General features: G+C 41.9%; 1 protein-coding gene across 8 annotated transcripts in view; it reads right to left on the bottom strand.

The window, feature by feature from the left end:
* MGAT5 (alpha-1,6-mannosylglycoprotein 6-beta-N-acetylglucosaminyltransferase) overlaps positions 1–23,308 on the bottom strand; it is a 329,280-nt gene that overhangs the window by 46,772 nt on the left and 259,200 nt on the right. For all 8 annotated transcript variants that reach the window (XM_058434333.1, XM_058434331.1, XM_032145644.2 and 5 more), the window contains one exon: positions 590–739. In XM_058434333.1, the coding sequence (XP_058290316.1) occupies positions 590–739 (150 nt within the window). The remainder of the gene's footprint in view (positions 1–589; positions 740–23,308) is intronic.

Below are 23,308 nucleotides of genomic sequence, written 5' to 3' on the forward strand. Positions count from 1 at the left end.
CACCTCCACCACCTGACTTTAACTCCTGTCTCGCCCACATGCCAGGTGTGTCTACACGCCATCCATCTTTCATCTCCTGCATCTCTCCTGATGCTTGCTCTGCTTCCTGAGCCCACAGGGACTTTGCCCTCATCTGAACTTCTTCACTGTCCAATGTGTACTTGGTGAACAAGGAAGTATGAGGAAAAGCTGGTTGGGAAACCCACTCCTTGAACAGTGATGATTGGGTTGGGGGCAGAGTTCAGCACCCCTGGCTTACTATGAAAGCTGCTGCTCTATTAGAAGATCTGTCCTTCCAGGCAGGGTGTTACCTTTTCCATTTGCAGCCTTATCCTTAGCCCCTTGCTTGACACCTAACACTGAGTAGGTCCTTAGTAAACACGATTTTTGAATAAATCAATGAACAAAACTGTAGCAATCTCATTCCGCAATTCACTAACTTTTCAGCTGCCATTGGTCTAGCAAACTGCTGCCCCAAAATAGCCACAAGAGTTTATTGCAGCACTGAAAAACAAGCATGAAATATTCTGATCCCATTTTCACAGCCAAAGGCAATAACCTGAACACCACATCCCTGGTGAATTTTTACCTTGGTTTCTCGAAGAAGAAACTGCAGATCCCGTCCACTGAGGATACCATGGTTTTTCACGTAACTGGGAATATTCTTTGTGCTGGAGCCATAAACAGTTGCATGCACTTCCATGTATGTGTGAATAATGTCCAAGTAGATCTTCTTATTCTAAAGAAGAGAACAAGCAGACGACATTTGTCTTTGTCTTTCATTTGCATAACAACTTGTGTCATGGACTAGAACTTCTAAGACTAGAGGCCACAGACAGAGTTCTTAATATGGAGATCACAGGAATGTGGCGATCAAACTGCTGAAATTTCTTTGAAAAGTTATCTGGCTGGACTTTGAGGACATAAACAGTCATATGGCCATTGTATAATTTTTTTAAGAAGAAATACATTATATGGCAACGTATTACTGAATACCAACTGTATAATTTTGCAAGAAGAAATACATTATATAGCCAACTGTTTTGAAATATCATCCTTGCTTTGGAAATTACCACAGACCTAACAGTTGCTTTTGGCTCTTCCTACCTCTAGGAGAGGAAGTTTGGGGAAGGACAGCCGGGGAAGGCAGTCAGTTGGACTGGAATATTTACCCAGGGATGCTAAGCTGTCCCAGAGGAATACAAACATCCCCAGTTCTTGCCAATGTCTCTAGTGATGATTAACTCATGTTGTCAGAACCGGATCCCACCTAATTCGGGATCATGGGAAGATGAGAGTTTCTCACAGCTGGAGAGATAATGAGAATACTCAGGTAGATAAAGATAGAAAAAGAGAATAAATGTAAATTTTTATGAGCCCTGAAACATTCCAGAGTAATTTTACTTATACTATTAGAAGTACAACCAAACCCCTTTTCTTGCATTTGCAGGCACTGAATTTTGAGGCACATTTTCTAAATCAAAACCACCTGTGAAGCTGAAGCAAGTTCACCTTTTTTACCTCTGTGTTTCCCTGTGACTAAACTGTACAAGCTGGGGTTTGTGGGTTTTTCTTTTCCTTTTTTTGGGAAATTTTCAAAAAGTCAAGTTCTGTAATGTTTTCCAGTTGTATAAAAGTGGGACAAGGTTTCCTCATTCTAAGCCTGTTTTCAGACACTCCAGGCAAATCTAATAATAGCTGGTTTTGTGACTTAAGACCACAAAGGACACAGGGGTGTGGTATCCGCAGCCACAGAGTGCAGGGAAGCCTGGAGGCAGGCTCTAAATGAAGCGATTCATGATCTGGTCTCTGCCATTCATTGCCCTGGTGATATTGCAAAAGACCCTTAACTTCAGGGGAAACATTTCAAGGGATGTATCAAAAGTCTTCACGACTGGGAAAACTGCACAGTCCACATTCTTCATTTCATGAACCAGGATGACTTTGTTTGCAATGAGCAAGACCACCCTTGCCACCCTGATGTATGAATAAAATGAACAGTGGGACTGAAAGTTTAATTCCATGCCATGTCTGGTATGGCCGTAAGATGCTGAATTCATTACCTTAGAAATGTATACTTTTAAATTAGTACAGAAGCTTACACCTACCTGGCATATGTTAGTTTGAAGGGTTCTAGGATATGGTTCTTGTGCTAGATGTATCTGGTAACTCCTGCCCCCACCCACAGCTCCTGTTAAGTAGGCAGGGGGGCTCTGTTACCCTGTGCCCACCGCTGGCTGCTAACCTGCCCATGGTGTGTCTGACCTGAGGGGACCCAATCCTAGGCTGGCCAGCAGCCCAGGAATGACGTAGCAGGCTCAGTAAAGCAAGAGGAGCCAACCAGATGCTCTCTTGGGAACTCAGAATCCTGTATACAGGGAGATTACTGCCAGATGGCCACTGGCTTTAGAGCAAAAAGGTCATTTGAGCATTGGAGTCTGGGCAATTATGAGCCAGATAACAAGTTCTGAGGAAGCTGGTTGCCAGTTTTGGCAGATGGGGTGGGAAAAGAACCAAGTAAGGGCTAAAGGAGAGGGGAAGACACAGACAGTCGGTAATAAGAGGGACCCAAGAGCGTGACTACACCAAAACATCGCTACTGCAAGCATGACACAGAGAGAGAAAGAAAAAAAAAAGAGGAGTAGAAGGAGAATAAGAAGGAAGGAGAGAGAAGAGAGTGGGAAAAGAAAGCAGAGAGACAGAGGAGAAAAAAACTAGGGCCTGGAGCCGCTCTGGTTCTGATCCCACCCACGGTGGTTGCCTATCCGCAATTCCCCAGGTCCCTCTGGATCCTTACAATAAACGCAGCTCTTCCCAGACCCCACCCCATATTTTTAATCGAGTTTCCCTGTGTGGATTTCACTCATCTACAAGGAGGCCTCTCGGGACATCTTGCTGGCCTTAAAGCAGGAGTTGGGCGGTAGAGGTGGGGACAGGCATCTCTCTTTTGTGTAAAAGGAGGCATTTCGCCTAAAAAGCCAGCTGCCAACTAGTGAAGATGGGCCAAAGGCCCCTAGGCTATGTCTGTGGTGAGCTACGGGGCAGACCAGTAACTGGCCCATTTGGTTCCTGTCCTGGAGAAAAATATCCACTGTAGACACACTCAAGATTAGGGTTCCCAGACTAAATGCCTGGGAAAGTAACAAGGTACTAGATTACATATGTATTGCCATTAAATCCCAGAAAATGCTGGGGTTTCTTGAAGTATAACGGGGGCAAGTTCGGGCAAATATAAAGAGGTATATGTAAAGACTAATAAAGTGTATGAACTTACTAACTTTTAGGCATGGTAAAATCCAAAACTAGAGATTACCTTCAGAAAGGATTTACCAATTTCACAAACGTGAAAATCCCAACAGCTGATTAGAGGGAAAAATATGTTTTAAGCCTAACTTTAGCCTTTGACACTCATGTAACAGGTACTTCTACCTCAGGTCTCTTGTTACCACTTGTAAGAGTTCTGAGTAGAATCCTGGTGAAGATGAACCACGCTGCCTATTCCAGGTAAAGGTGCCCCAGAAGCCTCTCATACCAAACTCCCAGCCAAGTACCTACACCAGATTTGCACCTGTGGTTCTGTCCCCTTCAGGCTCCATGGACACACATGTCGAATTAGTCACACAGTCCTGTATATTCTGCCTCCATAACATCAAATTGGTCTCCTCTTCTCCAGGGTGGAAGGGTCAGTTCTTGCCATCAAGGGGCTCAAAGGATCCCCTTCTGTCTTCATGGACACTCTTATCTTTTGTGTTTAAGATGCAGGATATTCAGGATTTTTAAAATTAAAGGTGTCCTTGTCTGCCTTTCCCCTACGCATGGGAAGCCTCAAAGTGGGGAGGGGGTTAGAGGTAAGAGACATTTTCCAGCATACACTCCCCCTTCCCTTCCTTACTTTGGTCATCCAGGCCCAGGGTGAAGGTGACCATGGGTGACCACCATAGACCTGGATGTCCCACTGATCTAAGAACTGGGTCAAGATCACTTCTTAGAAAGCTTTCCTTCTCCAACTTAAGAGACTAAGGTCAAAGAAAATTATCTGCTCTAAAAACTTGATCACCAACAGATCTCTGGAGATGCAGTCAAAAAGGGCCTGCACCGAGTATCACATCACAGCATGCAACCACCTCTGTCGCCCAAAGGTTCCAGCTGAGCAACCAGCAGCCCCACTAATGCTTTTATTCTCTAGTTCAATTTAAATTCTCATTAAGAACAACTGATCTAACTGATTAAAATTTAAATCTACCTAAGCTCATCTGAGGGGAGGAGATGCAAAGGGAAAGGAGAGCGCGTGCTGGAGTCAATGAGCAGTGTTGTCAGTGTCTCGTCAGCTGTTTATGGTTGTAGCTGGAGGCAGGTGCATGTTCAGAACCAGTCTTAAGATATTTGGAGCTTGGAGAGAAAGCTTTAGAAAAACAATTCAATCTATGCAACACTCCTGTAAGTCCACAGCAGGGGGAAGTGGTAGAATGCAGAACCAGAGAATCAGAAGCTTTCCCCAACTTATTTTAAAACATTTTTAAATTGATAATAATTGTACATGTTTATGGGGTATATGTGATATTTCAATACATGCATACTACATGTGATGATCAAATCAGGGTATTTAGGGTACCCATCACCTCAAACATTTATCATTTCTTTGTATTGGGAACATTTCAAATCCTTTCTTCTAGCTAATCTGAAATAGACAATATACTGTTGGTAACTATAGTCACCTTTGTCTACTATTGAACACTAGAACTTATTCCTTCTATCCACCTGTATGTTGGTACATTAACTCACTACTCTTTATTCCCACCTACCCCTTTTCCCAGCCTCTGGTATCTATCATTCTACTTTCATTTAGCTCCTGCATAGGAGTGAGAACATTCGACATCTGTGCCTTGCTTATTTATTTCACTTAACATAATGATCTCCAGCTCCATCCATATTGCTGCAAACTACAGACTGCCATTTTTTTAAATGGCTGAATCGTATTCCATTATGTACACTTTTTCTTTATCCATTCATCCGCCGATGGACACTCAGGCTAATTCTGTATCTTGGCTATTGTAAATAGTGCTGCAATAAACATGGGGATGCAGATATCTCTTTGATCTCCAACTTCCTTTTTAGCTGGTGAATTAGGGTATAGGAATGTTCTTTGGTGAATGGCAGTGTCCTCCCCAGTAACACCCCTGCTCCCCACTGCAGACACACATATTTCTCCTGGACATCATTTCCCCTCATTCACGCAGCACCTTATGACTTGTCATTAAAAAATTCTGCCGCTCAGCCCAAAGTTGGCTCCTCCAGGGTGAACATCTGTGAGTCTTAGGTAGCAGCAGTCCTCCCTGGGAAGTGCTGTCGATCCCTCTCCAGGGTGACAAAACCAGGCTGCAGAGGCAAGCGTGTGTCCCACTCCATGGAGGGCAGAGAAAAATTTAAGTCCTACAGAGAGGGCCTAACAGGACAGAGTGGCAGGGTCTCGGTCCACAGCTCAGGTCATCCAAAATGCTGAGCACTGGAGCATTTTCAACTTCAGATTTTCAGGAATAGGGATGTTCAACCAGTTAAGTATTTGCTAATATCTCCAAATCTGAAAAAATCCAAAATCAAAAACACTTCTGGTCCCAAGAATTTTGGATACGGGATACTCAGCCTGTAGCAGCTTCTCCTCTTTCCCCACAAATATGGAAACTGGCCTGTTACATGGTTTTACAAACATACAATAATGAATCCTATTTTTTATTTAAGAAACACAAGGCCATACAGTCTGCATTGACCAGAACCAGCCATGAGAGTCCTTTACTGTTACTGTAACGTAACTCCTAGAAAGGTTGAGGTTGGGGCTGTCAACTGCACAGAATGAAGATCTTGTAAACCTCCCTCCACTACAGGTCGCCTCCATGTGCTCTGCCAGCCCCCTCCTGCATGAACTGCCATCGTAATGTCTGGGCTGGGCTCGTTGTCTCAACAGTGGCACGCTCCTTAGGAGCCCTTTCAGGTTGCCCCTGCTCCTCTCTTTTTCAGTCAGTGCTCACACAAGCCAGGCTGCCCTCTGCTGCCAGATGGGGAATAAGCTTACCATGGGATGGGGTGATGGGGTCCTCCTTCTCAAATAAAATCGCAGAACTATAGGGGCCTTAGAAATCTGTGAGGTGAACCAAGGTTGATGGCAAACAGGACACAGGAAGGAGCAGGGCAAATAAAACCCACCTCCTTTCTCTCCTCCAGACTATTCCACTATTCCAAGGTAGAGCTCCTCCTTGCAGGCCTTTGGGGAGAGTCCAGGTAGCCCAATGTGCTGCTGTGTCTCTGTGACCCCTGGTGAGGCAGGAGCCAGCATGGTCAGACACACCTTCTGTTACCCTGCACTTCCCTTTTCCTTCATCCTTGCTGCCCTGGATTTGCAACTCCCTCTGCAGCAAAGTATTGGTACTTTAGTCTTTGTCTCAGGCCCTGCTTCCTAGAGGCTGTGGGCTGAGACATTGTCTGTAGGCTCTCACCCCTTCAACCCATCCTCCTTATTGTCACTAGTTTCCAAAACTCAAAGTTTTGTTCCCCTATATAAAGAGCTTCCCAGCACTGCACACAAGGCCTTTCACAATCTGGGCTTCCGCAAGCTCTCCAGCTTTAACTTCAACTATTCCCTCTGCCACCTGCTTAAGGTCTCTGCCTACACTTAACTTATCCCTCATTCCCAAACCTCTCCTGCTCTCTCACACCTGGCCTGCCACTGCTAATGCCCAAAAGACCCTTCTCTCCTCCCTCCTTTTCTTCTGGATGGACTCCTGCCTCCTCCTCTTTTACAAGCAGGCAGTCCTGGATCCACCCAGGTGAAGGTCATTGCTGTCTCCTCTGTGCCTTAACCATCTTCCTGCTTGGGCTGCACTGTCACTGGATGTTCCCAGATGGCTGAAACTGTGAACTTCTCCAGGGCAGAACCAGTAGGCTCGGCAGAGGCCTGGCACAGGGCGAGCACTCAGTAAATACACACTGGCTGAGTGAAAAACACAAGAAGGGCAGGCACACAAACCACAAAGCACTTATGGACTTGTGGGAAACATGGATCTCAGGCACGGCACATTCCTTCACTTTCCACCTGCTTCCAGCAAATGAGCTTAAAGTCCCCACAACCACCTAAGTGTGTATTCTAATCAAAAACAAAATAAAAAGAGTTGTAAAACTTAAAAGGTATATTTTATAGTTGATTCATCCTCCTCTTTATGTTGCTCCTAAGTACCACATTCACTTAGGAACTGCAAGGCAAACAAAAAAGAAAAACAGAGGAGAGAGAGACAAAAAGAAACTACCTCATCTGCTTGCTCCTGAAGTCTAAAATTCAAAAAAGATGAGAAACTCTTTTATTCCAAGATTGGAGGTAAGTTCTAAAATGCAAATCTTGTGAATTTCAGCAGTGTAGCAGAAAAAATTTACATTTCAGAACAATTTAAAGTCTCTGCAGTCCTTGGCTCATTTATCTCAAGTGACCAACCAAGGTCAAAGTATATATGTATGGGGTGGTCCTTGCTGTGTCCCACTCAAACCTTGTGGGGCTCTGAAAAACCCTTGGAAGCTAAGAATCTCAAAGCCTGTTCACCTCTGCCTCTTCCTTCCCAAACCCTTACCTCTCTAGAAGAAGAGATGGTGCTCAATGATTGCAGTGGCACAATAAGGGGAACCTTGCTGTCTTGTTTCCAGCCCAGTCTGTGGTCCACCTATTGGCCCACGGGCACTAAAAAGAGGGGAGTCTGCTTCCTTTCATGTACTGGCCTCCACATTTAGTCTTGGCTTGAGCTCATCTGGTATAAATTAGGATTCATCTTGGGCAATGGGTCTCAAGTATGATACTGAGCGGCTCTAGAATTTGCCTATCTGGGGGAACGAGCGGGAGGAAAGAACAGCCACAAGCACTTATTATTCTCTACTGTCCAATTAGGTGAGAATTTTGGTTTCTGGTCCGAAGACAGACACAGGGAGATTTCTGAGGCTAAATGGGTGGTACGGAAAGAGCAATCGGTCTTGTATTTGCAACTTGATGGCAAATGTCTCATCTATAAACAGGAGGTAATACCACTTCATGGTTCTTTTAGACAACTATTACATGTGCAGTGCTGAACCAGCACTGGGAATAAAATGCATTTAAAATATGTTTAAGTATGTACCCCTGCTTTTAAAAACAAGGTGCTAATACTACTCCAAAGCCATAAAATGGGACAAGCTAGACATGAGAGTCCTGAGCTGACTAGCACCTTCACATCACGGCCCATGTGGAACCAATGCTTATGCCCACTCTACATCTCTCAGTCTGAACTGGTCAGTGTGGGTCTCTATTTTCCAGCACTTTTGTTTTTCAGTATTTTCTCTGCCTTAGCACAGAGCTTTCTGCCATTTAACGAATGGCTCTTAAAGGACCCTGGGGAACCACCAGCCAGTTTGTGAAAACAAGAAACTCTTTGACATGGCCTCCTTTCTGCTTTAAGAAGGGCAGGAGGCCTTCAAATTGCAGAGCTGGTTTCTCTTTTCCTCAATGCAAATGCAGTCACTTATGGATAATGATGTTCCTTCATCTACTCTGATTGGTGTGGTCCTAAAGCAACAAAGCCCACCAGCTACACTACCATGCAGAAAACAGGCTGGTAGGTTGAAAACACACCACCACAGCCCAAATGCGTCGGCAGACTCCTCCATGAGCTTTCTGTTTTCTACCTATCTGGGCAGTAACCACAGAAAACAGACTGTTTAGTGACAAAAAGCGCTGTCACAGTGGAAGGTTTTGCCTTGGTAAACTGAAATTGCATGTTTTATAGAATCCCTAAAGGGTCAGGAAATCATGGACTGAATATCCTTTCCTGAAAGGGAGGAGGAGATACCTTGATGAGCTTTGGCCAGATACTGTTTAAAGGCAAGAGAGAAGTGTCTCCTATTATTACAGGACCATCCTGTGAGAGTTGTCAGGGAAGAATTTTGGAAAACTGCATGGTCACACTGGCAGTGGGTGTGATGGGGCTTCCTTTGACAATTAAACTGAGGCCCCAAAGGCCAGGAACCAAACCACAGAAGCCAAGTACCACCCAATCACATCAGTAAAGAATAAATTAAAAATAATGTGAAAAATATAAAATAATACATTAATACTTTTAAATCATTTTAGTGTATTTCTTGGTAACAAGAAGGGGGAAGAATTCTATCTATATATTGGTCTCTCTTAGTAAGGAATAACATTACATTTTGTGTTTTCCAGTATTAACTGTTGTAAATCTGCGAGGGATTCCATCAAAATAATACTCTTCATATATTCATGTTAAACGACAGTATTAGATGTCAATCGATCTTTACTCAGTTGATCAAGAAACATTTTAAAAATTAATTTCAAAAAGTTTTCATATGAAGCAAAATATAAAAATAAGAACACACACGAACACACACAGTGACTGGCAGAACACTATTTCTGCAGGCCAGGATGAAAAGTAATTGCTTTCTTGTAATTTCCAACTTTCCTACTTGTAATTATCTTACAACCAAGGGAGAAAGGTAAGACCTGTCTGCAAAATCACATTTGGCACCTCCAATGGGCACGTCTCATATATAGTAATTATGTAGAAATCTGGGAGGTGGGATGAGTGGAGAAGGCCCAGTTTCACTGGGAAACCAGAAAGGGAAAATGGCATGTGAGGCAGGACCCACTTCTATGGGATGGTACACACCTTTACCTTTCATCCCAAGGGCCTTACCTTCCTGCCAGTCTCTCAATGTTAGGAATAAAAAGGGCAGCCTGAATTCAATGCACCACACACAAGGAAGGAGTTTATATGCCACTCAATATGCATGTGCTTCTCCCTGGATCCTTCCAAAACAGCAGGTGGTGGGGGTGGGGGTGGGGGCGGGGTGCAACCAGGACCGCTTCATCAGTTTGCTTCTGAATTAGATAAAACACGAGACCAGGTCACCACGTTGTGGAGAAGCATGGCGGCACAGAGTCAAGGGCTGAAACAATTTCATTCAGTGCTTAATTTACTGTAAAATAATCAATCATATGATTCCAGAGTAGTATTTGGAGATGTTCCTCTCTTTGAAGCCCCAATAGATAATAAAAGGCACCTCTCTGGGGACACCAGGACAGCCAGATTCAGGCAGGTTGCAATGCCCCTTCTGGTGCCATCCCAGCTCTTGACTTCATTGTCTGCACGGGGGATGACAGACTCCAAATAAGACATAATTTAATGTGCCAGGAAGCTCTCATTGTTATAATAATTATACGCAGGGTAAACAGCACTGCTTCAAAAAGACAAGACTTTTTGAAGATCCTTATGCTTGGCAGCTCTTACCAGCAGTCTCACAGAAGGGGTGGCATTAATTACTCAGAGTGGAGACAGGGGAGAATTGGTCTCTGTCTGTAAATAGCCTTTACACAGGCAGGCCAGCCCTCCCACACTGATCTGAGGTAATCTGGCCTTTTCTGGGGCCCTATCCATATTTGTGTAAAATTTAGCCGGCAGTTTGGGGTCAAGAATGAAGTAATCTGTGTTTTTATTCCAGTTCTCTGACTAACTTCTTATGGGACTTCGGCAACTTCCCAAGGTTCAGTTTTCTTATCTGTAAAATGAAGGAATATTAAACCTGCCCTATTATCTCACATGGGTGTTCACGGAAACAAATGAGATTTTTAAATTATTATGTGAGGGCACATTCTTTCTCTCACATACTCGCTCTCCCCAAGGCTCATGCATCTGAAAGAGCTCTACCCAGCACTTAGTTATGACTGAGATTGGGCACACCATGGACCTCAGAGGATGCAATGCCTTCGTGTGGTGTGGGGCAGACCCATCCCTCACCAAAGGGCTTTCTGTCCTCGATGCTGGGCCCACTGACCCAGGGGTGCCCCCTTCTGGGTGGGATGGCACAGGCTGGTTTCCACTATGCCACATCACTAAAGTGCATTTCTAGTTTTAAGCTCTAGTTGTAGGGCTGTGCTTGCTAAATTTCCTTGCTGAGGCACTCAGCCCCGTGCCATATGCATTAATACCCATGGCTTCATGATGATGGATGTGTCCATTGGTAATAATGTACATAATCTCTCCCCTCAGAATACCAAGTGTCAACACACTGTTGTTGTAGGCAGGAACTTGACATGTGACAAACCAGGCCACTTAAAACACAAGACTCTCTTGGGCTCCTTCCTTCCCCTGCTCCCACCAAGCTAAGAACAAACTTCTAAATTCCAGGCATGATCTCTTTGTGTTTGAGGTGTACAGATTGAGATTCTGATTCAGGTATAGCAGTGTAAGGTCCCTTTAAAGGACAGCTGACCACCAGGCTTTAAATGAAGAGCTGATTTTTAAGACAGAAGCTAAAAATATCCTCTCCATCCCTCTCCTCAAAATAAATCACATGCCTCTTGAAATTTATTCACATCATTCCTGATTTCTTAAAAACATGAAGATAGCAAAATAAAAGGGATCAGCCTAATTAGAGTGCCTTCGAATCTAAAATGCTGCAAATAAACATATTTGAAAGGAAAAGCAGCTGAAGTGTCTAATTTGCAAGCAGCAGTTTGAAAACAGAAACAATTAAAATACACTGGTAAAGCAAAGCTGAGGTCTCATACTCATCAATGGTTTCGGAAAATCTCTCACTTTCTACGTCCTCCCCCACTCCCCATTTCTCAGGCAGCTTGTGAGTGCTGAAGCTCTGCCCTGTTAGAGAGGTGTGTCTATAAGAAAAAGGGATAAGGACCCAGAGCCAGGAAATCAGGATTTCGAACTTTGGCATTGCGCTTTGCTGGCTATGTGCCCTTGGGAAGTGATTTCACCAACCTGCACTCAGACTTTTCAGGTAATAACCATCCTCCCTCCTGGAGAGGTCCAAAGGATCACATTAGATAATGTGGTTAAGTGACTCAAACTACAAAGGATTCTTCTCATGACTTCTCAACCTTGTGGTTCTATTCTAGCCAAGTCTTTCTTCTCCATCCCATGTCCAGGATTGTTACAGACTAATTGTCTGTGTCCCCCAAAATTCATGTCCCGGCTGTTGAAATCCTTATCTCCCCTGTGATGGTACTAGGAGGTGGGGCCTGTGGGAGGTAAAGAGGTCACAAGGGTGAAGTCCTCATGGATAGGAATAGTGCCCTTTTAAGAACAGACCAGAGATCTAGCTCACTCTTTCCACCAGGTAAGGATAAGACATTGGCTGTCTGTAACCCAGAAGAGGGCCCTCATCAGAACCCAACCATAGTGGCACCCTGATCTCAGACTTTCCGCCTCCAGAACTGTGAGAAATAAATTTCTGCTATTTATAAGTCACCTAGTCTATGGTAATTTATCACAGCAGCCCAAACACTCAGCCAAGGCTAACTAACTGTAGTTTCCAGTCTTTGTTCAAGACACTCTCTCCTGCTTGGAAATGCCATCCTGCCATTTACCACCCCAGGTAAGACCCCTTTTGAAGAGCTCCAAGTGGTAGCCTCTTTTGGATGGTTTCCTCAAGCAGATCACTAATGGCACCACCTACTTCCTCAACTCTCTCAGCACTCAATCCCCATCCCCAGCCAGTGGACCCCTAATCTTCTGCTTATTACCGTCTCCTACCTGGTTAAACACTGCTTGAGAGTTCAATATGTCCCCTCCTCTTACTTGATTCCAAGCTTCAGTGGGGCAAGGACCTGATCAGATAGTCTAGATCAACAGCATCTGAAGTTGCTCAATTGACACATGCTAAAAGAAATAGGAGTCCAAGAAACAAAGACCTTTAGGGTCTGAAACAAGACAAAGAGAGGCAAAAGACTGAGAGTTGGCATAAAAGATGCTAAAGAAGAGACGTTTATCCAGTAAAAGAAACCACATAGAGAGGTTGGAAATGGCCCACTTCAGTGGAGACCTGGGCCCAAATAACTTGCTATTTTAAAGGAACTCTGCAGCAACTACTTTTACCAAAAATCAGTGACCATTATATTTCACTTAGATTTGGGGGCAGGAGGGTTAGGGGGAAGTGTTTTCAGACAGAATACATATCATGTGACATAAATCTGTGTTTATTAAGACAGACTCCTCCATGAAAATAACAGTAGACATAGGACAAGGTTAGTCTTAGGATTAGTCCTACATTTAAAATAGTTACGGTGTTCTGCCATGTGATTTGAATACAATTTAATTGCTGAAAACAAAAGAAATATACATTGAAATAAAAATTCCTTTCTATATTTTCTGACTTAAAAAAGATAGCATTAGGAGATACACCTAATGTAAATGATGAGTTAATGAGTGCAGCACACCAGCATGGCACATGTATACATATGTAACAAACCTGCACGTTGTGCACATGTACCCTAGAAAAAGTACAATAAAAAAACAAACAAAAAAAGTAACTGAAGTTGGATTTTGCTTTTGGTGTTTGGTTTGATTGGAGGGTAGCTGTTTTGCTGGCACCTCAAGCAGTGCCTGATTGAAAAAGTGAACCTCAAAGGGGGATGCACAAGATGATCCACGGGGATGCACAAAAAACTAGGAACGTGTTTCTTTACAGTGTAATATTTGTATACCATACATACCATTATTCTACTCTCCATTTTTATCAATAAATTAGTATCCACATATTGAGAGGTCAAACTCAGCATTTTTTCATTGACATGGCTCCAACAATCAAAAACAAACTGAAGACCCAGTGGCAGTCTGAAGCGTGGAATGGAAGGCTTGCAAAAAACTGCAGGAAGGATTGGGAAAAAGTGATGAAACCACACCAGCGCCCTGCCTGTCCTAGTTATTCGCGTTCTCAGTTTAGAAAGAATAATTGTAAAAGGAGAATGATGATATTTTCTGAATTCCAGTTGAATGTGAGAAAGGGAAAATGAACACATTCAATACAAGGTTCACAAGAGGAGGTATTTGGTCTCCTGTGTCCTTAACAGAATTTCTGAACTCAGGACCACATAGCTTCTCTCCAAAGGAGTCACCTAACACTTACTTAGGCAAGAATACAAGTACTCCAAATTTATGATAGGACCAGCTTGCCATAACCTGTAAGAGTTTTGATTCCAAACTTATTCAGGTCACCTTCACACACCATTAACTCAGTTATCCACCAAGCCATTAGACACCATATGTGCATGACTACAGGCCTCAGGGACTCCAAGAAAAAATTAATCACCAGGGAACCTATCTAGCTGGTTGGTCTGATAGTTCAGCTGGGAAAGCATATGGAGAAGCACAGAGGCTGAGGCTAAACACCACTTAGAAAAATTAAAGTGAGAAACAGCCTTCCTTTAAAAAAGGAGCAAATCTGGAAAAGACAGAGGGTGCGAGCTTAGTGCAGATGTTGTCTAGGTCTGTTTCCTGAGATGACTTTTCAGAGCTTCCCAAGCTTAGTCTTTACAAGCTCTATTTACTAGTCAATAGAGCATCACTCGTCGACATAGAATGCAATGGACTGGGAAACAAATATATTTAAATTAAGTGAGTTCATAAAGACACTTAATTAGACTATCACTAGCAAGTACTAATGAACTAATGGGTCTAGGCAGTTATTCTTAATGGCTGCTAACATGAAGAAAAAAGCAAGATAACCGGACATTATGTGCCTCCTGATGCCAATACCTCAAAACCCCTTATAAAGTAGTCCCACAAAAATCAATCCTGGGCTGGGGGCAGTGGCTGATGCACTTGGGGAGGACAATCCCAGCACTTTGGGAGGCCGAGGTGGGCCGATCACTGGAGATCAGGAGTTTGAGACCAGCCTGGCCAACATGGTGAAACCCCATCTCTACTAAAAATACAAAAATTGGCCAGACGTGCTGGTATGCACCTGTAATAACAGCTACCAGGGAGGCTGAGGAAGGAGAATTGCTTGAACCGGGAGGTGGAGGTTGCAGTGAGCCGAGATTGCACCACTGCACTCCAGTTTGGGCAATACACAGAGTGAGACTCTGACCCAAAAAAAAAAAAAAAAAAAAAAAATCAAACCTGAATTTCATCAGGCTGCTGTATCTTATCTACCAACTTCAGAAAATATACTGGAGAAAGACCACAGGTATGCAATTAGTAAAATTTAGACTGTGGGCAACTCTACAGGATAAATAGCCTGGTTTAACAAATAAGCTCCCGTTAAAGGAGACTTAAAGAATCTACCCCATCACAATGTATGGATCTTATTTGCATCTTTATTTAAATAAAATGAAAAAATTGAGACAATCTAAGAAATCTGAACCTTGTATATTTCAATATTAAAAAATTTACTGTTAATTATTTTCAGGTATAATAGCAGTGGTTTTTTTTTTTTTTTTTAAAGCTTTTAAAGATTTTCGTATCTTACAGATACATACTATACTGAAATACTTTAATAATGAAAGAATAAGATGTCTTGAATTTGCTTCCCAATATTCTGGGGGCAGAAGGCAGATAAAGAGGAAACATGACTGGCTGTGAGTGGATCATTGGTGAAGCTGGGTGAGAGGTACATGGGAGCTCATTATACAATTCTTTTATTAGAATAATCTCTCATGGCAAAATTTAAAGAAAAAGTCACCATAGTTTATTCTGAGAAAAGATTTCAAATACTTAAAGTGGAGAGAAAGAACACTTTCTTTTGCATTGTCTTTGACTTTTTGGGAAGAGGTGGCAATTTTGAGCTTTAGGGACCTTCCATGTTAGTTCCGTGCTTCCCTTCTACTCATCTTTTGTGCATCCTTCTAAAATCCAAGGCTCTGATCCCCATGAATTTTAGCTGGATATTTTGGAGTCTCCTGACTTCTCATTATTGGAAGAGCTATCATCAAAGAATTACATGTGGAAAGTACCCTGATTCTTTAACAATCACCTTATAAGTCACCTTCCATTGGAGGTCTCCATTCTTAGACTTCTGTTCAGAGGCAAATTCCTATCACTGGACTTTGGAGCTCTTGGGTACACATTTGAATACTCAACCATCTGGGGCTATAAATGGGCAGCTTTCTCCCAATATTCTTGTCTTTTTTTGTTCCCCTTCACCAAACTCTTTTGTGCTGTTCAGAACCAAGTCATTAGGATGATGATTCTTCTCGTTCCCTCCAACGTGAAGTAGCATGCAGCAAGAGCTTGCTAGGTGTTTTGTTACCAGCTGCAGGAACTTCTAGTAGAAAATGGCTCAGCCATGTTAGTGGGCATGTTGCCTCCTGTGTGCTCAGCTCTGTAAGAAGACTTCACTTGCCTCATTCCAGCTAATCCTTACAATGATCTTAGGTAGAATAGACTGCTGTTTCCGCTTTACAGACAGACAAACTCAGGCCCAGAAACTTGCCTAAGGTCCTCTAGTCCTCTAATAAGTTAGCCGATAGAACCAGGATTACAACACAGTTCTTAACCAATACTCTATGAAATCTAGTTTCTGCGCTGGTTTGGTGAAAAAAAAAAAAAAAAGTATCATACATATCTTTTTATTTTTATTTTTGAGATGGAGTTTCGCTCTTGTTGCCCAGGCTGGAGTGCAATGGCGCAATCTCGGCTCACTGCAACCTCTGCCTCCCGGGTTCAAGCAATTCTCCTGCCTCGGCCTCCCAAGTAGCTGGGATTACAGGCATGTGCCACCATGCCCAGCTAATTTTGTATTTTTAGTAGAGATAGGGTTTCTCCATGTTGGTCAGGCTGGTCTCAAACTCCCGACCTCAGGTGATCTGCTCGCCTTGGCCTCCCAAAGTGCTGGGATTACATGCGTGAGCCACCGTGCCCGGCTCATACATATCTTTTATCTGGCCAAATCGTCTCTTGTGTATTCTTAGTGAGTTAACATTTTGTTATTTTCTATTTTAATCTTCACTCCAACTTTTCCTTATTTTGAGATATCCCATATATACATATTTCCTAAGCATATAGTACTACCTCTCTACCCCTTTATCTAATGCAAAGATATCCCCTCTTCCTTATGAACAGAATCTCACTTTTACTTGGGGCAGCAATAGTAGTTGAAATTTACCTACTCCTAGTTACTAGGGAGATTAGGAAAGACTAGACACAGCTTCAGAGAAAGCTCTTTAGAGGGGGCTGCCTCAGCAGAGAAACATACACTCTTTCATCCTTCTCTTCTTGCTTTTGCCTCCTAAGTGAATTGAGGCCCTAATGGCTAGAGCTTCAGCAGTCATCTTAGACCAAGAGTGCCTCTGAGGGCAGATGCCATTACTAAGGTGGCAGTTGAAAGACAGAAACAGCTGGAGTCCCTCATAACAGACCACTAAAGCAGTCCGATTTACTTATCTTTTTCAAGAGAAAAAGGAAATCCTTTAAGAGATTTTTTATGGTTTAATCCAATATTCACATTTGAATGCAATTCTTAATTTGATACATCAACCCATCTGCATGTTCTGACTACAGGAAATTTTAATGCCAACATTTGATTTTTTTCTATGTAGTCCCTTGTTTAAATGACATTTCTTCTAACTTCTCTGAGGTCATTCCTGTTTTTTGCTTTTCCTATCAATGGTTTTGTTCAAATATGTCGTATTTTGCCTCTGACAGCTTCTCATCCTGATGCTTAAGTGATTTTTCCATGGTCCAACTGCAAGCTAATTTTGCACACCTTAAAATAACACATTATTTTACTTTGCGTCAAAATTTTTACTCTGACATCTTTTTGAGAATTTGTCACCGGATCAAAACGTTCCCAGTGCTTACTGTGCTGTGATTCCGCCGATAACAAGGTGCTTCTTACATCTTATCTCACCTTCTGAGATTTTGCTGTTGATTAGCACAGCTTTTTAGTTGTTCCATATTTCCCCACTCTATTAGAACCAATATGACCTTATTTTATATGCCCGAAGTAAAAACAAAAAAACCCTGCTAAATCGATCTTCCTTTCAATAAGCCTAATCATCTGCATTTCTTCCTCCTCCCCAAAATACTCAGTATTATCTTCGCTGGCTTTATGTTTCCGTAGTGTCATACTGTCAAAACTTTTCATTTTTTAATTGTCATGCCCTATATATGTTTCATATGTATTTATAAATATCCACCCTTACGTGTGTACCTTTTAAAAACCATACAGATGTCTAGAACCTGATCTTTGAGGCTTACCTTACTACTTCAAAATTTGGTGGCATTAAAAACTATGTTATCCTCTGCCCTCCATTTGTGATTGAACACCCCAGGTCTACTCAATCAGCAGCTGAGGGCTTCTCAAGTCAGGAGCCAATAGCGAGGGAGTGAGGGGCTTTTGATGGCACAGGAAGGATTAAGTGACTAAGGACATTCAGTCACACTTTTACTCTTCCTTCTCTTTGGATTTAATATATGTTGTGGTATATACATGCTGTCTCGACATAAATGCTGACCTGAAATTTTTAATGCTTATTTGATATCTGCCTGATTTTTTGCTGGTTATTATGAGGCATGTTTTGCTGCTATTGCTGTTAAATGCATAACAGTATTTGGAGAGATAGACTCGGAGAATGAAGAAAGAAGTACAGTGGGTTCTGCTAAAATGTGTGTTTCTCTAATGTCAATTATCTCATAGACGAAGGATAAGTAGGAAATGATGTAAACAGAGCATGTAAGTCACTTTGGTTCATACACCATTTTTCTCTAGCACATTATTATTTTGTAGAATCAATAACAGCAGCTTAATATAAGATACATTTACTCAGCTACATGTAGTCATCTGCAGAGGGTACAGTACTGTATAACATGACTAGTTTTCAGCCCAGTATGTGTACCCATGGCTCTTCCATGGACATGCTTCTGTGGAGTTCTCTTCCACCAGGGAAGGTCAGGTGCATCTTACCCTTCTTTCTATAAACTAAAAGTAGCCTCAAACCATTCCCACCCCCAGCATGCTAATTTGACCTTTTTAAAGGTAAAGTTGTATATTTACTATAGTATTTGCTTTTGAGCTTTTAAATGTTTTCACTCTACCATTTTTATTTGGATTGTTATTTTTATAACTGTTGTTGTTCAAAAATGTGTAGATTTGATTTGCAGCGGTTTGGACCTTACTTTTATCATAAATTCTATCACTTTTAATCTGCAGTTTTCAAGATTTTTCAGAAATGCAGATATCATGATATAGCATAAATGCTTGTACACCAAACATCCGAAAGGTAAGTGTACTTCTGGTGCCATCAAATGTAAACTTGAGAAATTTAAGTTAAATGTGTAATTGTAAAAATCAAATAGTTAAAAAGAATCAATATGTTTTTTTAACTGAGATTTTGTTTTACTAATATGTGGTTCACAGTTCTAGTAAGAACTAGGAATTAGCAAGAACTAGGAGTTTGGTTCTTATGCACAAAGGGGACTGGCTCCAATGAAGCTGGTGAAGAAAGAACCTTGAAAAACTGAACCAGTTACATTCAACACATTTACTTTCAAAGGCAGGTTCCAAACAAACCCTCAATCAAGAAGGATAGTGGACAGGAAGGAACTTGTAGGGGCAAGAGCATTGTATGCCCGGACAGGGAGAGAGAAAAGGCCTAGGACTTGGGCACAGCGTACATCTGGCTGAGAGGATGATGACTCTTTTTTTTTTCAAGGGCCAGATAATAAATATTTCGGTCTTTGTGTACCATGAGGTCCCTGTTGTTCTCAACTCTACCACTGAGGCTCAAAAGCAGCCACAGACAGTAGTAAACAAATGACCTTAGGTGTGTCCCACTGAAACTTTATGGGACATCGAAATGTGAATTACATAAAATTTTTATGTCCAACATACCCTTCTTTTGATTCTTTTCTCAATCGTTTAAAAACATAAAAACCACTCTTAGCGGCCAGGCACGGTGGCTCATGCCTGTAATCCCAGCACTTTGGGAGGCCAAGGCAGGCGGTGATGAGGTCAGGATATACAGACCATCTGGCTAACACAGTGAAACCCCGTCTCTACTAAAAAATACAAAAAATTAGCCGGGCGTGGTGGTGGGTGCCTGAGGCAGGAGAATGGCGTGAACCCAGGAGGCGGAGGTTGCAGTGAGCCGAGATCGCGCCACTGCACTCCAGCCTGGGCGACAGAGTGAGAATCCGTCTCAAAAAAAAAAAAAAAAAAAAAAAAAAAATGCTTAGCTCATAGGCTATACAAAAACAGGTGACAGGTATGTGGGCTGGAGTTTGTGAACTACTGATTTAGAGCTTTGAGATTAATCCCTGTATTATTAATACAAAAACAACTGGATACCAGCTGCAGAAGTGGACAACAGCAGTATTTAAAACAGCCTGGGGCAGCCAGCAGGAACAAAACAATTTCAAAAGCAAATCTTTTAATGAAGTGCAGTTCAATAGCTAGATTAGTAAGGAAGTACTTGACTAATACTCTCCTTTCAGTGCTTGATTTAAATTGGAGGCATTTGGTGTTTTATAAGAAAAATACAAAGTTCATTAAATTGTGTATTGTTTAAATAATAAGCAGAAAATTAAATGCTCAGGTGAGTATGTTAATGGCTAATCACAGCAGTCTGACCTAACCACAGCAGACATCATTGCTCATTGTTTTTTATTCAGAAGAGGGAGAAATAGGTGATGAACTAATAGAAAAAATCCTCTGATGCAGGCAAAGTAAAAAGTGATACCCATATATCATGAACGTTTTACCGTAAAACTATAACGCTGTCTCTGAAATCTCTTTAAAATGTCAGGTAAGTGTAAAAATACTTGCAGAGGAAGTTAAATGCAGACTCCACATTTTTGTGAATTTCCCCATTATTTTACTGATACCTTGACTACCCCAAATTTCACAGCAATATTTTAAAACGACTCGCCTCTATCAAATCTTTCCCAAGCTACCAACTAAGTTTATATAGAAGTGAGTGCTCTTACTTTTCACATTTACATTTCATCAGTTTATGTGTTAATGATACTACACAATTACAACACAAGTATATGGCATAAACAGGTTTGGTAGTAAACTCGCTCAACATATGATGTGCACACAGCTCAACCTGTGGGTGCAGGAATTCATGGTGTCTGTTAGGAGCAGTCTGGCCGCCCCAACGTTCAGTGGGCTGTTGGCCTCAGCAGGTCTGACAAAGGAAATGGTAGAAGTAGGTAACCAGGACTTCGAGAAGTGGAAGTCCACCAAGAGATCTTCTGGTCTACTCCCAAACCTTCACAGCAGTGTTCAATCCTGGAACGCCCAAGAATTAGCTGGGGAGGTACAGGCTTAAAAGCCCTACCTAAGTTTGATTCCCCCACTACCTGTATCAAATCATCTAGAATACTCGTGATCCTAAGGCCCTATATTTAGCTTTACTGTAGCCAAATCCCTAAGGGTGGTACTGCTTTTGATCATTTCCACCCATGATTTTCAGGCACACGACATTTGAAAAACACTCTTTAAAGAAGCATTCCTGGCAGCCTCAATCTTCCTATTTAGACACAATAGAAGTCTCCAGAACAGTAGTTTTCAACCTTTGTTGCACATTGTAATCACCTGGGGAGCTTCTATCACAATGTCAGAGATTCTGATCTACTGATCTGGGGCTGGGCCTGGGCACTGGGACTTTATTTTTTTTTTTAGACAAGGTATTGCTGTTGCCCAGGCTGGAGTATAGCGGCATGATCACAGCTCACTACAGCCTCAAACTCCTGGCATCAAGTGACCCTCCTGCCTTGGCCTCCCAACATGCTGGCATTACAGATGTGAGCCACTGTCCCTGGCCATCACTGGGGTCTCAATGGCTCTCTGGGTGATTCCAAAGAGCAACAGCTTGGCTGAGAACCATAGCAAAACTCCAGGGGTAGCATTAAGAATAGGGTCAGACACTCCTCGATTCCTGAAAACCCAAACTTGTTTCATATAACCAGGGTGTATTAGAAAAATAATTTTTGTTTTTATTAAGAATATACATTTCAAATGTATTTTACCATAAAAAACCTATGTTCATGCTTAAGCAGGGTCCAGGAAGCAGCTAAAAATCAACTTCTAAAGAATTACAAATTGAAATGATTTAGAGAACAAACCTAAAGACCAAGTCCACAAAAGCCAATGACAAAATTTGAAGAAACTAAGACTAAGACTTGCATTTAAGAGCCTGGGCAGGATTTTGGAAAACTGTTTGCATTTCCATGGAAAGTAGGAACCAACCACCCTTTCCTGGAACTATAATGATTCTATCTAATCTCTTTCTGTCTAATCTCTCCTGTCTGTCTGTCTGTCTATCCATCTTAGAGACAGGTCTTCCTATGTTGCCCAGGCTGGAGTGCTATCTATCTCATCTATCTATCTATCTATCTATCTATCTATCTATCTATCTATCTATCTACTATCTATCTATCTATCTATCTATCTATCTATCTATCTATCTATCTAATCTCTCTCTCTCTCTCTATCTCTCTATCTATCTATCTTCCTACCTATCTATCTATCTATCTTAGAGACAGGTCTTACTATGTTGCCCAGGCTGGAGTGCTATCTATCTAATCTAATCCCTATCTATCTATCTATCTATCTATCTATCTATCTATCTATCTATCTATCTATCTATCTATCTATCTATCTATCTATCTATCTATCTATCTATCTATCTATCTGACAGGTCTTGCTATGCTGCCCAGGCTGGAGTGCAGTGGAGTGCATTCACAAACATAATGATGGCTAACTACAATACAAGCAATCGTCCTAGCTTCAAGCAATCCTCTTACCTCATCTTCTCAAGTAGCTGTGACTAAAGGAACACACCACCATACCCAGCTATAATAGTCATTATAATCAGGCTATTCTAAATAGTCATTATAATCAGGCAAAATTCAATCTTCCCATGATTCAAAGAGTTCAGAATTCATTTCCACAAATGATTGCACAGGCTCTTCTATCTGCAAGGACTTCATCAGAATTTGGGATGGGGGAAGGTAGGTGGATTTTAAAAAGAGCAAAAAAAGGGGGGCAACTTCTGTCATTCTATTTCTCTATGTTTATTTTTCATAGAACATATCACTGCACTATGTATGAATTTAACGGTGTATTACCTCCTTTTTCCTCTTTAGAGTATCAGATCCATAAAGGCAAGCATACAACATGTTTACTCTTTCATTACCAAACCTTAGAACAGTGTCTGCTCTACAGCTGTATTTACTGTCAATGAATGAAACCAGGTTCTTGCCCTCTGTTAAGTTACAAATTGAATATAACCAAGTTGGCTTGGGTGGGCAGAAATAAGAGAGCTAAACAAGACAATATCTGACCATATGCAGGATAGTGAAAGTAATACGAAATTAAGATATAATCAGAAAAATGAGGGCTACCATTCCAACATGGTATCAGTATTTATACTCTTCTCTCATGAGAGCTTCACAGTGAACCCGCCAGGTAATAGATGAAGAAATGGAAGCTCACAGAGACAAGTGGCTTGCCCAAGGCTGCAAGGCTGGGTGGCAAGGGGAGA

The sequence above is a fragment of the Hylobates moloch genome, unplaced genomic scaffold, assembly GCF_009828535.3.
Source record: "Hylobates moloch isolate HMO894 unplaced genomic scaffold, HMol_V3 SCAFFOLD_24, whole genome shotgun sequence".
NCBI lineage: Eukaryota > Metazoa > Chordata > Mammalia > Primates > Hylobatidae > Hylobates > Hylobates moloch.